At 44.5% G+C, this 15,207-nt stretch overlaps 7 protein-coding genes across 7 annotated transcripts; 6 read left to right on the top strand and 1 right to left on the bottom strand.

The window, feature by feature from the left end:
* The first annotated feature begins 9 nt into the window (after nucleotides 1-9).
* F4817DRAFT_158235 (uncharacterized protein) lies at nucleotides 10-1,848 on the top strand. Its single transcript, XM_049298058.1, has 5 exons — nucleotides 10-307; nucleotides 367-426; nucleotides 488-543; nucleotides 608-852; nucleotides 909-1,848. Exons 1-5 carry the CDS (start codon nucleotides 197-199, stop codon nucleotides 1,631-1,633), a joined length of 1,197 nt encoding a protein of 398 aa, XP_049157625.1. The 5' UTR covers nucleotides 10-196; the 3' UTR covers nucleotides 1,634-1,848.
* Nucleotides 1,849-3,308: 1,460 nt separating this feature from the next.
* Nucleotides 3,309-4,318, top strand: F4817DRAFT_366298 (uncharacterized protein; the record flags this gene model as incomplete). Its single annotated transcript, XM_049306963.1, has 1 exon — nucleotides 3,309-4,318. The coding sequence occupies one exon, from the start codon at nucleotides 3,309-3,311 to the stop codon at nucleotides 4,281-4,283; it is 975 nt and encodes a 324-aa protein (XP_049157624.1). The 3' UTR covers nucleotides 4,284-4,318.
* A 629-nt stretch (nucleotides 4,319-4,947) lies between these two features.
* Nucleotides 4,948-5,269, bottom strand: F4817DRAFT_317269 (Alpha/beta hydrolase fold-1; the record flags this gene model as incomplete). The annotated part of the gene is made up of 2 exons (XM_049300784.1): nucleotides 4,948-4,973; nucleotides 5,035-5,269. 2 exons carry the CDS (start codon nucleotides 5,267-5,269, stop codon nucleotides 4,948-4,950), a joined length of 261 nt encoding a protein of 86 aa, XP_049157623.1.
* Nucleotides 5,270-6,309: 1,040 nt separating this feature from the next.
* Nucleotides 6,310-8,146, top strand: F4817DRAFT_366296 (cytochrome P450). Its single transcript, XM_049306962.1, has 3 exons — nucleotides 6,310-7,289; nucleotides 7,342-7,463; nucleotides 7,520-8,146. Exons 1-3 carry the CDS (start codon nucleotides 6,357-6,359, stop codon nucleotides 8,100-8,102), a joined length of 1,638 nt encoding a protein of 545 aa, XP_049157622.1. The 5' UTR covers nucleotides 6,310-6,356; the 3' UTR covers nucleotides 8,103-8,146.
* Nucleotides 8,147-8,959: 813 nt separating this feature from the next.
* F4817DRAFT_341902 (uncharacterized protein) lies at nucleotides 8,960-9,836 on the top strand. Its single transcript, XM_049303831.1, has 2 exons — nucleotides 8,960-9,395; nucleotides 9,455-9,836. The coding sequence occupies exons 1-2, from the start codon at nucleotides 9,230-9,232 to the stop codon at nucleotides 9,565-9,567; spliced, it is 279 nt and encodes a 92-aa protein (XP_049157621.1). The 5' UTR covers nucleotides 8,960-9,229; the 3' UTR covers nucleotides 9,568-9,836.
* Nucleotides 9,837-10,236: 400 nt separating this feature from the next.
* Nucleotides 10,237-12,057, top strand: F4817DRAFT_341901 (lytic polysaccharide monooxygenase). Its single transcript, XM_049303830.1, has one exon. The coding sequence runs from the start codon at nucleotides 10,900-10,902 to the stop codon at nucleotides 11,917-11,919; it is 1,020 nt and encodes a 339-aa protein (XP_049157620.1). The 5' UTR covers nucleotides 10,237-10,899; the 3' UTR covers nucleotides 11,920-12,057.
* Nucleotides 12,058-12,327: 270 nt separating this feature from the next.
* On the top strand, nucleotides 12,328-14,559 carry F4817DRAFT_341899 (WD40 repeat-like protein). Its single transcript, XM_049303829.1, has 2 exons — nucleotides 12,328-12,656; nucleotides 12,761-14,559. The coding sequence occupies exons 1-2, from the start codon at nucleotides 12,429-12,431 to the stop codon at nucleotides 13,814-13,816; spliced, it is 1,284 nt and encodes a 427-aa protein (XP_049157619.1). The 5' UTR covers nucleotides 12,328-12,428; the 3' UTR covers nucleotides 13,817-14,559.
* Nucleotides 14,560-15,207: the final 648 nt, after the last annotated feature.

Genomic DNA, 15,207 nt, shown 5'->3' with positions numbered 1-15,207 from the left:
CAAGGGCAGAGCGCATATTCCGGCACATTCGTTTAGACTCAGCCGCACCAAGTAGACTGGAAGCTCGACTAATTTCTAACCTACCTACCTAGTCTCTGTGAACCAATCTTTAGCACCTGTAGTACTTATTCTTTCATGATCGTTCATCAAGTGTTTCAATAACAGGTAGCTAAGTATCAGTAACCACCCCCTAATCATGGCAAGACTCAAGTCGGGTATTTTCCAAGAATTCCAGGAGAGACATTTAGCATCACACCGTGATTTCAAGCCTGTTAGTGTAAAGGTTATCGAAGTAGAAAACTTCGAAGTAAGCTGTCCTCAAGATGACTCTCTATCCAGACTATGTTTATACTAACCAGTGTCTAGGCTGAGAGACCCACTATTCACTCCTTTATTATCAACCCGGAGGATTTTGAGGCTTGGTTGGTGATTATAATGCTCTAATTGACCTTGACCTGAATTAATGATATTAATACGGAATATACAGGATCAAATAACTACTACGGATAATCATAGTCACCAGAGGCCCAAATTACGCATCATGTGAGCCCTATGCGTCCACCACAATGAGTTGAGAGTCTAGACTTATCTAATCCTCTGCACCTAGTCTTGGGTATGTTGGGAAGGGAGCGAAGTACGAATATTTGATGTCTGGTAACGAATCTACCACTGGAGACATAACTAGTGAATCGATGACTGCTCTGCCTTTCTCGAAAGAACATTGTCAGCTTGTACGCAAGAAACTTGGATTGCCAGATATAACGTCTTTGTTACCGTCTCGAGGGGCTTCCCCTTTAGTAGGTCATTTTCAACTGGTACAGCTTCCGTCTGAAGAAGGCAATCCAATATACGGTAGGACTAGTTATAGCAACTACTTGAGACTATAGCTAATTGATCTGCATATATAGGCTTGATCTTGAACGCATTTACTAGCTTGCTGGTTGGTATTAAAGTTGGCGTTTCGATGTCATACTGTCCTTCCACGGGTGTTACGAATGCCGTGATGATGAGAAGCGGTTCGCAGGATGGATTCACCTGGCTCGAGCAAGACTTAGAGCAATTGGCTTCTTTAGCTGATAACCCTTTCCTCATTCCTACCCTGGTCAGTCAACACCTTACCGAAGCGTTTTGTTCCGCCGTAGACCGTAACTTCGACCGGTTGCACCAAGCAGAATTTGGAAGTGGTCAGACTGGTATCACGATGATCGGAGAGAACGGGATGCCAATGTCACGAGGTAATTGTGAAGATCCGAATCTCTCAGTTGCGGTCCTCGGAGTGGCCCAACATGCGCTTGCCGTTGAAGCATATATCAGAGGTCAACTATTGACTGTAGATCTGATCAAGAATGAAATGTTGACATTCCCATGGCAACAATCTCCCTCCATAAACCACGACCGTATAAAAGAGCAAAATGGTCTTCTTGTCAAACAACTCGATTTTATTAGTCGAACACTCGATATCGCTCTTATTCGCATTGATCATCTAAAGCATCCCGGGCACATAGGAATACTAGGGAACGAAACAGCGGATAAAAAAACGAAACGCAGAGCCAAACCGGGACTGGAAGACCATATACCGAACGAACTTCTCACTTTTATATACCTGAAAAGAATAAATAAAAGAAAATGCTAATATTTATACAAGAATTGGTAAATTAAAAAAAGCCTAAAAAAATACAAAAAACTCGGGCTATACATAACGCGTATGCTACTTAAAAAGCTAGAATTAACACGCCTTATACTTTATAGGTTTATTGCCAAACGAAGTGGCCATAGAGATTTTGCAGTCTATTACGCGAGGTTTAGATACCCCAAACGCAATAGGCTATGCCAATGCGGTAAAAATATAAGTAAAAAATACTTTATAAAATATAAAATGGTATAAGGAAAATTGCCTAGGCTAAAGCCACCAAAAAGATTTTTAAAACACGCGCTCGAACCTATAAAACACCGGGATTTCGAATGGTTTCTCCAAAAAGCCAACCTTTACGCTAAAGATAACAATAATTAAACCTACTACAAAATAAGGCCCAAAATAGGCTTTATTACTAGGAATAAACGAAATTAAACCCTATTAGCTACCGGCTGCAAACAGCCACAATATTTTATAAAACCATTATACTCTTTTTTATCGTTTTTCTTATATTAGGCAATACTTTAGCTCTATTCCCTTCAAAGGAGTATTCTAGACGTTTAAAGCGCCAGAGATGCGCCGTTGTAATTACGCAAGTAGATATAGCAGACCAATAGACGTAAACGTTATTATCATCATTATTATCATCATTTAAAGCAGCGAACAACTGTGCAGGCAACTGCTGTAAGTCCCTTATCTGCCACCAGTACATCTTCTTCGCGTGTTTTAGCTTTTAGATGTTAATACTAATATACATACCTCTACAATTAGATCGCCAATTTATTGGCTCAGCGTAATAATGAGACGAATTGCAGGTTAGCCGAGTCTAGCACAAGCATAGCTCACGATACTAGGCGAGATAGCTTAGCTATGAAGTCTATTGCGATTCTAACAATGATCTTTCTCCCGGCGACGTTTACCGCTGTAAGTGAGCGCAACAATACATTCGGAATGTGAGGGATATAACTAATAATGTCGTATCTGGAAAGACATATTTCACTACCCCTGCTATTGCAGCATCAGAGCCCTCGCAAAGCCTCTACTGGGTCGTCACGGTACCCTTGACCCTGATTGTCGTGACATTGTGGATTTTCTCATTCTATGTCCTGGCTAGGGGTAAATTCTCATCCTTTCATAAAGGTAGCTTAGTGTAACTTAAGAGAGTCGTGTTAAACAATAGTCTTTGTGTTCGTCCGAATGGGACTCATCAAGGGAATACTTTATCTAGGGTTGAACTACTTCTCATTTATCTGCCTCTTTTCTTGCTTACATTATAGTAAGCGTACGATGTTGAACTTCTTACTAGGTATGGTTTCTTCCGCACCACAAGGCTAAATGCGGTAAAGAAACAAGGCCGAGATCATATAAAAGCCAGCCTATTTTGGTTCATTATCTTGTTGTTAAGAAACCAAGTTGCCGTAACTTTGTTTTGTAAAGTGGCGACTGAGCTCCTTGTTCTCCTTGTTTTATAATACTATAAAGGGATTGTTAATTACATAGTGCTTTTAGACGCCAAATTCAATAAGATAACAGCGCAACAAGAGACATTCCACTGCTCTGTACTCCAACAAGTGTGCTGATTACGATTAACAACGAAGAAGATACAGAAATTATTCTAAAATCACTGTCGATAAAAGTACCGCGGCGCGCCGATTGCCTAACGCTGAATTTCACAATGAACGTCAAAGTTATCACCAATAAAAGGGGTAGTATTCTTGGCAAGATTCCAATCAGAATGAGCGAAACACCCCGTCACGAGAACACTCGTAATGCCGAAACCGGCGCTAACTATAGATCTTCTATATGGGCTGGTAGTCAGACTAACCCTAGAACATCAGATGATAGAACTCGAGCCCGGACTCGAGGAGTACAGACAGGAGACAATGAACATCGTGAGAGGACCCAACCATCCCGACAACGAACCAATCCGGATGAGGGCCTCGGGGGGAGACGAGAACATGATACCGAAATACCTCGACATCATGAAGGAGCTCCTCCATCGTCGCATGGGGGATACTGGTTTCGCGGTAGCTCGATTAGATCTTTAGTTAAGAGCTTTCTGGGGATACAAATACCAGAGGAAGTAGCTAATAAGGGACGTATCTCGTTCGCCGAGGGGGAATCATATTTCCCGGATCCTATGGTTACCTTCCTAGTTGATCGACCTGAAGATCTCCTGTGTCAAATTTGTCAAACGGTAACTCTCTCAATAGGGTCGATGGCGCACACTCCAAACGATGATACCCCGGCTATCCTTCCGTGTGGGCACTTGGCTTGCCACAATTGTCTAAGAGCTTGGGTTGATGCGAATCGAAGTTGTCCCTTTTGCCGAAAAGAGATGAAGTACAGCGGGTGTGGACATACCCTTAAGCCCGCCTTAATCGCGCATGATACCATTACCACCTTGCCGAAAACACTTCCCCGAGGTGGGAAGATAGCTGAAAATTGTCGCGAATGCCAGGATACAGAAAATAAAGACAAGACACTCATATTGTGGCATATGGCTATGGAAGCCGTTAGAACTAGCCGAGAAGTTCCTCCAGGAATCGGTCCTAAAGATGCCCAACAGGTGGCAGAGGTCACTCGTGCACTGTTCGAGAGTGTCCCGAAGTATGCTGCAAATATGGTTCGGGAACGGGATACTTGGTAAGCCAATTATCTCATTTATCTGAGCTTAAACTTGTCATGGACTAGTCTGGGACTTGACGATCGCCAGTAAATAGCATACATTGCGAGAGAAACCTATTACGTATAAGCAAATTAGACTGACACTCGCGAGCTAATTACCTAAATCTTTCTCTACACGCAAATTTCCTTTCTACACAGATTATTTACGCTTTCCTGTAATCAAGTAAACGTTCATATTGTTTCGAGTTTGTTTTTGTTAAACATTGGCAGTTCCTACTCTCAGGGGGGTTCTCCCCCTTAATGCCTCGTATACGCAAATATACCAAATATACATAATACTAGTAGATTTTTCATAGTCAATACAATTAGTTTATGCTATCCTAAATGAATATGAAATAAAAGCAATGGGGAAATAGGAAATATTTCAATAAGTATTTAATTTGTCACCAATATTACAATGATGGTGGAAACGCCAGGTGAGTGGTAGCATGAAATTATATTATCATCTGAACTACCCTCCGGTGCTCACATGATGTAGCTTAGGTACCATAGGGTATCTGATATGTACTGATCGAAGGAACGCAAAGCCCCTTAAATATTGTACCTTGAGCAATAAGGGGAGGTCGGCTTTTTGAATATTCAACAATGCCAAGACGTGCGTTCACTTCAAGGCAGTCTTGTAGAGCTCATAGAGCTTGCACAAGGTTGGATACTATTAGAACATCGTAGCGAATTCGATGTCGAAGCACACAAAGCCGTACCTCCAGTCATACCACTGAAGCTGTGCGTAACGACGACGACATCGTTCTCTTCGACGAGATTCTCCACGGTATTCCTGATGGTTTCGATGTCCTTGGTCCAGTCAGGTGTAGGTGGCGTAGATCCCGACGAGGGTAAGGCTGGGGCAACAGCCGAGTAGCCTGCCTTGCTCAGTGCGGTGATGAGACTATCCCAGCACCTAGGACTGTGCCACGCACCGTGGAGGAGAATAAACACTGGCTTAGACATGTTCTGTTATGATAGCGAACAACTCAGGGGACTGTGTGGAGAGTATACTAGGGGTAGGGATCAGCTTAGTCTGTGATATCGAACGAGACTGCGAAGGAATTCGATTTAAAAAGCAATCGCCGTGCCGTAAATCGATAGACTCAACTAGAGGGTTACGATATCAGATATCGAATTTATTTCCATATGCAATCGACTATTACTGCTCCACGACATGAATGGAACGATGTCCGTGGCGACCCCAACTCACCCCTATCACTACATAAGACCGTAGATTGGATACGCTAGATCCTTCTGCAGGTGATAACCCGATGTAAGGGTCCCAACTGATTCGACCGTTTTATACGAAGCATCTTGAGAAATACATACACGAAGTACCTAGCCGATATAACGGGCATGACTAAACTATACCAAATTTATGCCTTTTTTGCGATTCACGTAAGACAGTATTCTACTGCCAGTTATAGGCCAGCCATACATATAAGGTCATATAATGCAGAAGTCTTTTTTTAAATAATGATATATAATCAACACTCTTACTTTAAAGCTGACCACCATAGGACGAGCGTAAAACTTACAGTGCTACATTGTATGTACAATATCAATAATCGGACTCGGGCTCTCGGACTCTCTCGACGCACAAGGCTAGATTAGAAATGGATTTGCTTTTACCTACCAGCCGAGAGGATGGAGTGGATAATCGGTTGAGACCATTCCTGATGGATTACCAAGGCGCTTAAGTGCCGTAGGATCGACGCAACGGGTTATAGGTACCGAAAATAACCTTATTTACCCCCGTACACTAGCTAGTATACGGAATCTTCATCAAGTTGTTAGTTGGTAGTATGACACGCTGCCCAAGTCCTACGATGGATATGTTCGAAAGAGTTGCTGATGCCCAGTAAAAGTGGCCACGACGCCGAGTCGTCAGAGATAGGGGTTTTGTTTTCCGGAGGATGCCGTCCCCCATCTGTTAGCTACTACATATAGTCTTTCTTTTAGATTAGTTTCTACAGGAATGCCTCCCCGGCCTACATCCTCGCCCTTTACTAGTGAGCTCTAAGGCCTTCGCTTAGCACGATCTCTCAGTATGCTGTCGACTACCACCGGCTACGCTTGCCTAGGGGCCGCTGCCCTGGGAGCTTCCTCCCATTTTTCTATCTTTATTCGCGGTGAATGGCATATGCAAGCACCTACACTCTTTACAATCTACTCTTTCCTCGCTTTCGTCGTCTTTTTGGTTGAACAGAGACTCGGAGCGGACATTAACACCAGTTTCAAGATTACTTCTCTGATAGTCAGCTCATATGCAACTGCGTTATTCACTAGCATCGTCATATATCGAAAGTTCTTCCACAGACTACGCCACTTCCCCGGTCCTTGGCTAGCAGGAGCCACGAAGTTTTGGCACGTACGGCAATGTCGTACGGGGAAGAATTTCCTCGTCATTGAGGAGCTGCGCAAGAAGTATGGCCCAGTTATTCGAACAGGCCCAGAGGAGATCACCTTCATCGACGCTGCTGTTCCTCCCGCTGTCGATGGACCCAGGAATAAGTGTACCAAGGCCGTCTGGTACGACTTCTTACTTCCTGAAATCGCAGTTAATACAACCCGAAACATAAAGGAGCATGATGCTCGACGACGAGTCTGGGACCGAGGCTTTACCAATAAAGCTCTTGCCATCTACGAAGAACGTGTCGTGGAATATGCAGAAACACTTGCATCGCAGATCGAGAAGCTTGCAATAGAAGATTCTCCCGTCAATGTATCAGACTGGTTTTACTGGTTTACATTTGATGTCATGGGCGAATTTGCCTTTGCACGATCATTCGGCATGTTGAAAGATAAGAAGTGGCACTTCGCAGTTCGCTTACTGAGGAGAGCTATGAGCTTGCTAGGGCCATTTAGTCCGGTTCCATGGATTGCTCAAATCGCATTCTATATCACACCCTGGATGTATATCGTTCGAGATTGGCTTGGTATGATGCAATGGTGTAAGGACCGCATGGGCGAACGGATAGCAGTACGTTTCTTCCTACTACACTTTAATATTGAAGACTCTAACAAGCCAATAGAGGAAAGTAGAGAGGCCCGATGTCTCACACTGGCTCATCGAGGCGTCTCTTGAAAAGGGCTCCTTGGAAGCTGACCGTGAGTGGCTGAATGGTGATGCCATCACCATCATCATTGCTGGAAGGTTAGTCCATGGCATGATCATGTTATCATTTAGCTCGTCTTACTAACCAACCTTAGCGATACCATCGCCCCAACCCTCGTCTTTGCTTTCTACGAGCTCGCTCGCAGCCCTCGGCACCAAGACATGCTACTTTCCGAACTCAAGGATGTAGATATTTACGACAAGTCGCAGCTCCAGAACTGCGACCACCTCACCGCTCTGATTAACGAAACATTGCGGCTATACCCTCCAGTACCTACTGGCGGCTACCGCCAATCACCCCCAACTGGAATGACCATTAACGACGTATATATCCCGGGGAATGTCACAATTGTTGCACCCAGATACTCTCTCGCGCGCCTTGACTCCTCATACGAAGAACCCGATCAGTTCATCCCCGAACGCTGGACTACGCGACCAGAAATGGTCAAGGATGCTCGTGGCTTCGCCCCGTTCTCCCAGGGTCGGTTTAACTGTATTGGGAAGAACCTCGCAATGACTGAGATGCGATTCGTCATCGCCTTACTCGTGAAGAAGTTCAAAGTTGAGTTCTGGGGCGATGAGAAGGGAGATAAGTTGTTCGCCGATCTAAGAGATCAGTTCACAGCCGCGCCAGGGCGGCTGGACTTAAGATTCAGGCTTAGAGAGCAATGCTCTTGAGCTGTGAACCTAGGTATTTATTCTTCTATTACACTGGTTTCTGTTGAATATATGCAGTGTTTGTATGAATGATTTAGATGTATGTACATTTCGGATATAAATGTGCTCTTCTGCACTAGATGCTGGAAGTACAAGCCACAGTGGCCAGAATGATACCCAATAACGCCCTTCTTTTACCATGTTGTGTCTTGGATTAACTTAGACATTATATATTACGGCCTTTTGATTGAGTAGCAATGTAAGATATTATATCAATCCTATTATGTTAATGTATTTTCAAAAGTGCAGTAATTATTAGTAGGTACTTAAGCTCTCGCTATTCATCCTTATAATGCTATATAATGAGCGCATGCCTTAGATAACAGGTAAAGGGGCCATGTAAGGGCATATATGACTACAAGAAACTTTCTTAACGCTCGCAATGGAGTTTCTATCTCTTGAGGAAAGTTTTAAAATACATGCGCAATTTCCAAGTATATACCCTTTACAACGACCAAGAGACCAAGAAAGTTCTTTTATTATAGTAAGATCTTAGTAACTCGCGAGCAAAACGGGAGCTTTTAATCACTATGATATTGGCAGCTGTTGGAACTTCTGCATAAATCTGTCCTTCACTGCAGAGTTCTGGGTGGTCCCGGGATATATTTCTTGAAATCTGTTACCTTATTGGTTCTTATCCAGCAATGGCCACCTATACTTAATGTTATGAAAGGAGTCCTATTTACCTATGAAGAATAACATGATGTGATTGGACCATGTGGCTCAACCAATGAAATAGCGTATATCGACCTGTCATTCCCAATTTAAGAGACTGACGTCATGACTTATACGCAGCTACGTGATCCTTAGCGAAGGCAAGCGTCACAAGTGACTGATACTACGCCATCGAATCCAACTTCTTTGTCCGGATTCCGAAAGTTCTTGCATGACTTTATCTTTTCTTCGGTGACGTAGTCTGGAGTGTGGAGGCTCTCTAGAGAGCTATAAGAACACGCATAACCCCATAGAGCCCCGTAGTTAATAAGCCACAACATTATTACAGACTGTCGGTTACTCAAATTGACTTCGACTTCGGATAGAAAAGCCATATTTATAAAATAAATACTATTAAAAATCAAATCGCCATCATGGGTCTTGCAGCGGGTGTCGGTCACTTCTTCCAATCAATCATCGAAGTGATCCAAGGTTTCTTAGGAGCTGTCGTCAACTTCTTCCAATGGATCTTCAACTCCATTATTGGTGTATTCCAAGCCTTTATCGGCTTCGTTGAAGGCACTCTTGGCTTCGCAATTCGTAAGTCTAGCCGTCCCTCGTCTCACTCCCTATTTATCGCCTATACTAATTCGTTGCAGACAATTTCTTTATTCTGGGTACCGTGGCCGCGGCTGTATTCGCATATCTCCTCTACTCTCAGAGGCAAGGCACCACTCCTGTTAGCCGGACAATCAAGAACAAATCAAATTAGTGTAACGAAAAGGGGCTGAACTTGGGCGCCTCGGTTGTCATCAAGCGAGCTAGAAGCTATGATTTAACGATTACGTCAGGGGTATTGTGCTCGGGCGTTGGGGAGGTTGATCCTTTGAGTTAATGATAATTTGAGTCGGTACCAATGATATTTGTACTATATAGATGTATCTATTTCTATGTAAGAGGCACTAAGTTAGCTATTATAGTGTATGAACGCTTTTCTGGGATATCTTAACAACTTCGTGAATACTATAACTATCTAGTTCACGATTTTCTATAAGTTTGTGACAAGAATTGGCATTAAGCTACCTCTATCACCTGAACACTTACCGTAAGTATCTAATAGGTTCACTCTTTAAACATATTTATTTTCGAGCGAGTCGATCATACATGTTCTATAGTCTAAATCAATCATCCCTATTGCGAGATCACTCTTATAAAAGTACCATCATGGACTGAACTTGGCATGTTTGAGATTTCTCTATTAGTTCTTTAATCTAGGATATTCGGGGCGTGGCGCGATAATCTGATGTCGATAGTGTGGATCTTAGAAGCGGCCCCTCGAAAATCGCCCCGCATCGTGATCAGCTTCAGGGGTTAATACACCCCTTGGTAACTTGTTATCTTTAGTGACGCGTGCGCCAAGACTCGCTTCACCGAAATTGTTCGTCTCAAACAACAGTCTACTCCGTCAAAAGTCTTCATAGCGCGCGACGGCGTTAGTTCTGGAACATCTATATGCATAAGGACCTGGTCATCCCCATTATCTTCATCCTACGCGCTAATTTTAAGGCTGATATCAGAATTTCAGGAGTAAACAACCCCCTGCTTCGCGCCGCATATGAAACCTTCTAACAAGCCATCTCCGTGGTTCTCATTTCGCCTTACCAAAAGCTCCTTTATTTTGAACTCAGAACGCCGGTGCATTCCTTGGCAAATTGATATTCCACCAATTCGAGAACTCATTTGAACCTGAACCCTGTTTAGTATGTTCATGGATAGCGCCGACCCAACGCTATGGTGGATCGACATGATCTTCGTCTTCCCGGATGTTACTGTAAAAGACCCAAGTGCGGCTCGTGGTAGATGTGGGTAGGGCTTGGAGCAAGTTAATATAAGGAGGCGAGTATTCTCTCGACTTGATTTCGTCTCTCTTTGTTTATCAGACCAATCACAAGTCTTCGTCCATTCCCTTGAAGCCGTCTTCATCACACTCATTCTTTTAAGCTACTTTCATACTTGACTTGAAGTCAATTCACATTCGTTACCGCAAGTCGGCCTTCAAGAACAGTCTATATTCACGTATCATATATAAATAACCAAGTTCAATATGCCTTCTGCACTTACATCCAGCTTATTGGCTGCCATTGCCGGTGCCGTTTCTGTTTCTGCCCATGGTCATGTTACCACTGTGACTATCGACGGCAAATCCTATCAAGGATTCGATCCCACCTCTGCACCTTACGGACCTCAGCCGGACAGTGTCACTTGGAGCAACGGGGCTAAAGACAACGGCTTCGTGCTCTCATCGGCGCTCCAAGACCCTGATATCATCTGTCACTTGGATGCTACCAATGCTGCTTTGTCTGCACCTGTCGCCGCCGGTGGCGAGGTCTCGCTCACCTGGAATCAATGGGCGGACTCTCACAAAGGACCGGTTATTGATTATTTAGCTGACTGCGGCGGTAACTGTTCAACTGTCGACAAGACAACTCTTAAGTGGTTTAAGATAGCCGAGGCAGGCCAGCTCGAGCTAGGTGCCGGCAGTGGCGCGACCGGCAAGTGGGCTGATGACTTGTTAATCGAGGATAGCCTTACTTGGAAGGTTACCATTCCCAGCTCACTTAAGCCTGGAAACTACGTTCTTCGTCACGAACTCATTGCTCTACATGAGGCTGGCACTGAAGGAAAGGCGCAGATGTATCCTCAGTGTATCAACCTCCAGGTTTCTGGGTCCGGTACCCAGTCTCCGGATGGTATCGTCGGTACACAGCTTTACACCGCTACCGACGCCGGAATCTTGCACAACATCTACAATGACGAGAAGCTCTCGTCGGTTGCTGATTACAAGATCCCCGGACCTGCTTTAGTGAAGTTTGATGGATCGTCATCGTCGAACAACGATGATACTTCCTCGTCTTCTGCTCCTGCTCCTACGAGCACAAGCACGACTCCGGCTCAGCCTACTACTGCTGCTCCTACTGCTACTTCTCCTATCGCTAGTAGCACCTCTACTGCTGTCGCCAGCACCCAGCCGGCTGCCAGCTCGCCCGCTACCACAACGCCGAAGAAGACTTGCTCCAGCAAGCGTCATGCTCGGCGCCACGCGCGTCAGCTCAAGAGCCTGTAAAATGGGGAATTGGGTTATACTAGGGGTCAGTTAAGTAGGTGGCGACCGGAGTTTGATTCGTTGTATATATGTCCAATACTATAGTGAAATCACGAGATCTCGAGATAGTATCTTAAATAAACCAAAAATGAAGTAGCTCGTGTAGTATTCAAGTTTCCTTTAAGAATTTGCGTGCCCATATTGTCAACACCTGTTTATTATCTTCTTCCCCTTTTCCTCCTTGCATTAAATGAATCCCTATTTATGCATTTGTCGTGGTATATGTATAAATTAGTATTGCATACAAATTGTTCTATCAAAGTAGATGTTCATAAAGAGTCTACCTAGTATTATTATTATGTAATATTTATGTAAGAGTTATTCCCGGTAGCTCACCTTCGTTCTAAGCTTCATCTCACCCCCACCAAAGCTACCTACAACAACTTACAACAACTTACAACAACTACGTGCTCTATATCTCTATCTCAAGCTGTTGGATACGCAATGCAGACAGCGTAATAGGCGTTATAATGGGACCTTCACCAATTAGAGAGGATAATACAGCTGAGAATAGCGCTTCTTTCGACATCGTCCAACACGGTCACAAGGATTTAGTTCAAGCAATCGCTTTCAACGCATATGGCGACAGATGCGCCACAGGTAGTGTAGACGGGAAGATTCGCGTCTTCAATCGACACCAAGATGGTATTTGGCGATTGTGCGACAACTGGAAAGCTCACACAGGCGAGATTCTAGAGGTTCGTTTCTCTTAAATTTATATAATTCATAGCTTTGGTAGCATGGTGACTACCTAGGTTCATACGATTGTCTGGCTTTAACATACTTCTAACAGCTCGTCTAGCTTCAATGGCTGCCACCCACCATATATCCCAATTTACTAGCCTCCCTCGGCATCGAGGGTCGCTTTAGACTATGGGCTGAGGACCCTTCAGCCGCCCCGGGAAGGCGTTTCAGTGCGAGGGACGGGAATGGCAAGAACGTTTCCGAGCTGAGGTCCGCCCGGTATCCCTATAGGTCCTTTTCGGTCAAGCATGATGAGGTAACCCGGTCTACATATGTCGCCCTTCTTGCCTCGGATGGCCATCTCACAGTATACGAAGGCGAAGAGCCCGAGACTCTAACTGACTATGCAAAGTCTGATGACTTCCAGGCTTGCACTAAGCCGAATCGTGGCGAGGAAACATGTTTTAAAGTTCGCTTTGACCCGAATCCTGAGCCCTGCTACAATGCCCTGAGAGCCGGCGTACCAGCGGATGCATTGAGTCTGGTAGTATCGGGCTTAACCACGGTAAAAATCTTTAGAACTCGTGATACTGTTGCTAGCTCCTTCGGCGCCCCGACAAGACAAAGACAGTTCTACCTAGCTATTGAGATCGGAGATCATAATCACTTAGTCCGAGACGTCGCCTGGGCTCCCGGAAACTATAGGGGCTACGACATGATTGCTACTGCATGCCAAGACGGTTTCGTGCGGGTGTTCCGGGTTGATACTCCCTTCTCACAGGACGATGGCAAATCCTGGGCTCTAGCGGATATTCTAGGTAGTGCAAAAGCCGACGAAAACCCCGCTTCCAAAAGTGGTCATCTCCGTAGATCTTCTCAAGCTCCTTCCGGCATAAGAGCTGAGATCGACAAGTCCGGGACTCACGGAGAACGTACCTCAACCGATCTACCGGGACAGGTCCACCACACTGTTAAGCTGCTGTCTAAACTCAGTGCCCACCGGTCTCCTGTATGGAGAATCGACTTCGACGACGATGGTCAAATTCTAGGAAGCGTCGGGGATGAGGGCAAGTTAATATGCTACCGACAACTTCCCGACGGATCGTGGGCTAAGAGCTCAGAATTAGGCATGATGAAAGCTAGGATGACTGCCCCGCCCATCCATATGGGTTGAAGGGCCTGCGAGTGAGGTCTAAACTCACAATACCATGATACCCCGCATCGAAATAAACAAATATAATCAAACGATATCGCGCAATATGGATAGAATACCTTGGGTGGCGTGGTTTAGAGGACTCCTTATTCTTATAGAGCTAATCAAACGAATTATGCATAAAATTTTTCGTGTTTGACCCGTTTCTCAACGTCACAAGGAGTCGCAATTCTACACTCGTCTATTCTAGACATCTCAGAAGCACGGGTTATCACCATCTGATAATATTCAGAAACCTGTTTCAGCGAGCTCTTATATTACGAATAAGTAACCGCTGAAAGTCATGCTCTACCCGAACAATCAAGTATCCTCATCCTCCATTATCTCCCCTCCAATTTCGTCATCCATCTTATTATTATGGTGGACTTGGATTCATTATATTTCTATGGCAGGATCATTATCGTACCTAAGCAGCCGGAACATAGCTCCATTACCATCGACACGATCAGGCACTCCTCTTCCAGGCTCTAATTCCATCCTCATCCGAAGAGGTGGGTTGGTGGTAGCCTCTATAACCCATACCTCTACGGTTACGAGCCAAGTCGCAAACTAGAGTACGTAGTACGGGGATTGATACTGCTATTATAGCGGTCGCTATCTCAGCTATGCTGCGAGTTACTATCTCGATGCTGAGGTCTAAGATCCGTTGTTGGGTTAGCCTCGCCCATAATTATTATTAGTTTAATAAATGCCATAGAATATACCTACAGTTAAAGTCTTCGTGATTAAGAATAGTTAGACTAGTGCTCTTAATAATTATAGTGGCAGCGGCGCTATCAATGGTAAGCATTCATTCTGATTTGGTCTACATTATGAGGTACTTAGACTTGAGGTGACTACTTACGACACTCCCATAACTATAGCGACGGTAATGCTGACCTTTTCTTTTAGGTTTATTCGCAATCTTGTGGTAATCCATAGAAGGAGAGCGAGAACAAGGTCCATGAACCCCAAGTACGCTAGAGAGAACCATGTTCAGATATCAATCAGGTAGTCTAGTTAACGCACCCAAGATGCTATTAGCAACCAATCATCGTACCGGAGATAACTGTTCCATCTACATTTACATACCACGCGAAGGCCGAGAAAGAGTGCTGCGAGGGCTGTGAAAACCCATATAGCGCAGTTCGCTTGCGGTCCGTTGTTCGGCACATCTTGTTCCAGTGGTTCATCCATGCCTCCAGAATTTGAAGTTGAAGTAATTGTGAATATACTGTCGACTCTGTCTTTCTCGCCTTGGAAATCATGCTACTAGCCACCAGGGGCCTTTGAGTAGATCAGACGTAGAATATAATAAAGTATAAGTAAACGATCGGGATCGAATTCTATGCGACAGGTTGATAGTAGGTGCA

This window comes from Daldinia loculata, assembly GCF_022478755.1.
Source record: "Daldinia loculata strain CBS 113971 unplaced genomic scaffold F4817scaffold_35, whole genome shotgun sequence".
Lineage (NCBI taxonomy): Eukaryota > Fungi > Ascomycota > Sordariomycetes > Xylariales > Hypoxylaceae > Daldinia > Daldinia loculata.
Note: the sequence above shows the minus strand (reverse complement) of the source record. Positions and strands in the feature narration are given on the sequence as shown.

Coding starts and splice junctions, on each gene's coding strand:
- F4817DRAFT_341902 (XM_049303831.1), top strand. CDS start 9,230: ATGGGTCTTGCAGCGGGTGTCGGTCACTTCTTCCAATCAATCATCGAA. Junction 9,396..9,454: donor CACTCTTGGCTTCGCAATTC/GTAAGTCTAGCC, acceptor AATTCGTTGCAG/ACAATTTCTTTATTCTGGGT.
- F4817DRAFT_341899 (XM_049303829.1), top strand. CDS start 12,429: ATGGGACCTTCACCAATTAGAGAGGATAATACAGCTGAGAATAGCGCT. Junction 12,657..12,760: donor ACACAGGCGAGATTCTAGAG/GTTCGTTTCTCT, acceptor CAGCTCGTCTAG/CTTCAATGGCTGCCACCCAC.
- F4817DRAFT_341901 (XM_049303830.1), top strand. CDS start 10,900: ATGCCTTCTGCACTTACATCCAGCTTATTGGCTGCCATTGCCGGTGCC.
- F4817DRAFT_158235 (XM_049298058.1), top strand. CDS start 197: ATGGCAAGACTCAAGTCGGGTATTTTCCAAGAATTCCAGGAGAGACAT. Junction 308..366: donor TCGAAGTAGAAAACTTCGAA/GTAAGCTGTCCT, acceptor ACCAGTGTCTAG/GCTGAGAGACCCACTATTCA. Junction 544..607: donor AGGCCCAAATTACGCATCAT/GTGAGCCCTATG, acceptor CTCTGCACCTAG/TCTTGGGTATGTTGGGAAGG.
- F4817DRAFT_366296 (XM_049306962.1), top strand. CDS start 6,357: ATGCTGTCGACTACCACCGGCTACGCTTGCCTAGGGGCCGCTGCCCTG. Junction 7,290..7,341: donor GCATGGGCGAACGGATAGCA/GTACGTTTCTTC, acceptor ACAAGCCAATAG/AGGAAAGTAGAGAGGCCCGA. Junction 7,464..7,519: donor ACCATCATCATTGCTGGAAG/GTTAGTCCATGG, acceptor AACCAACCTTAG/CGATACCATCGCCCCAACCC.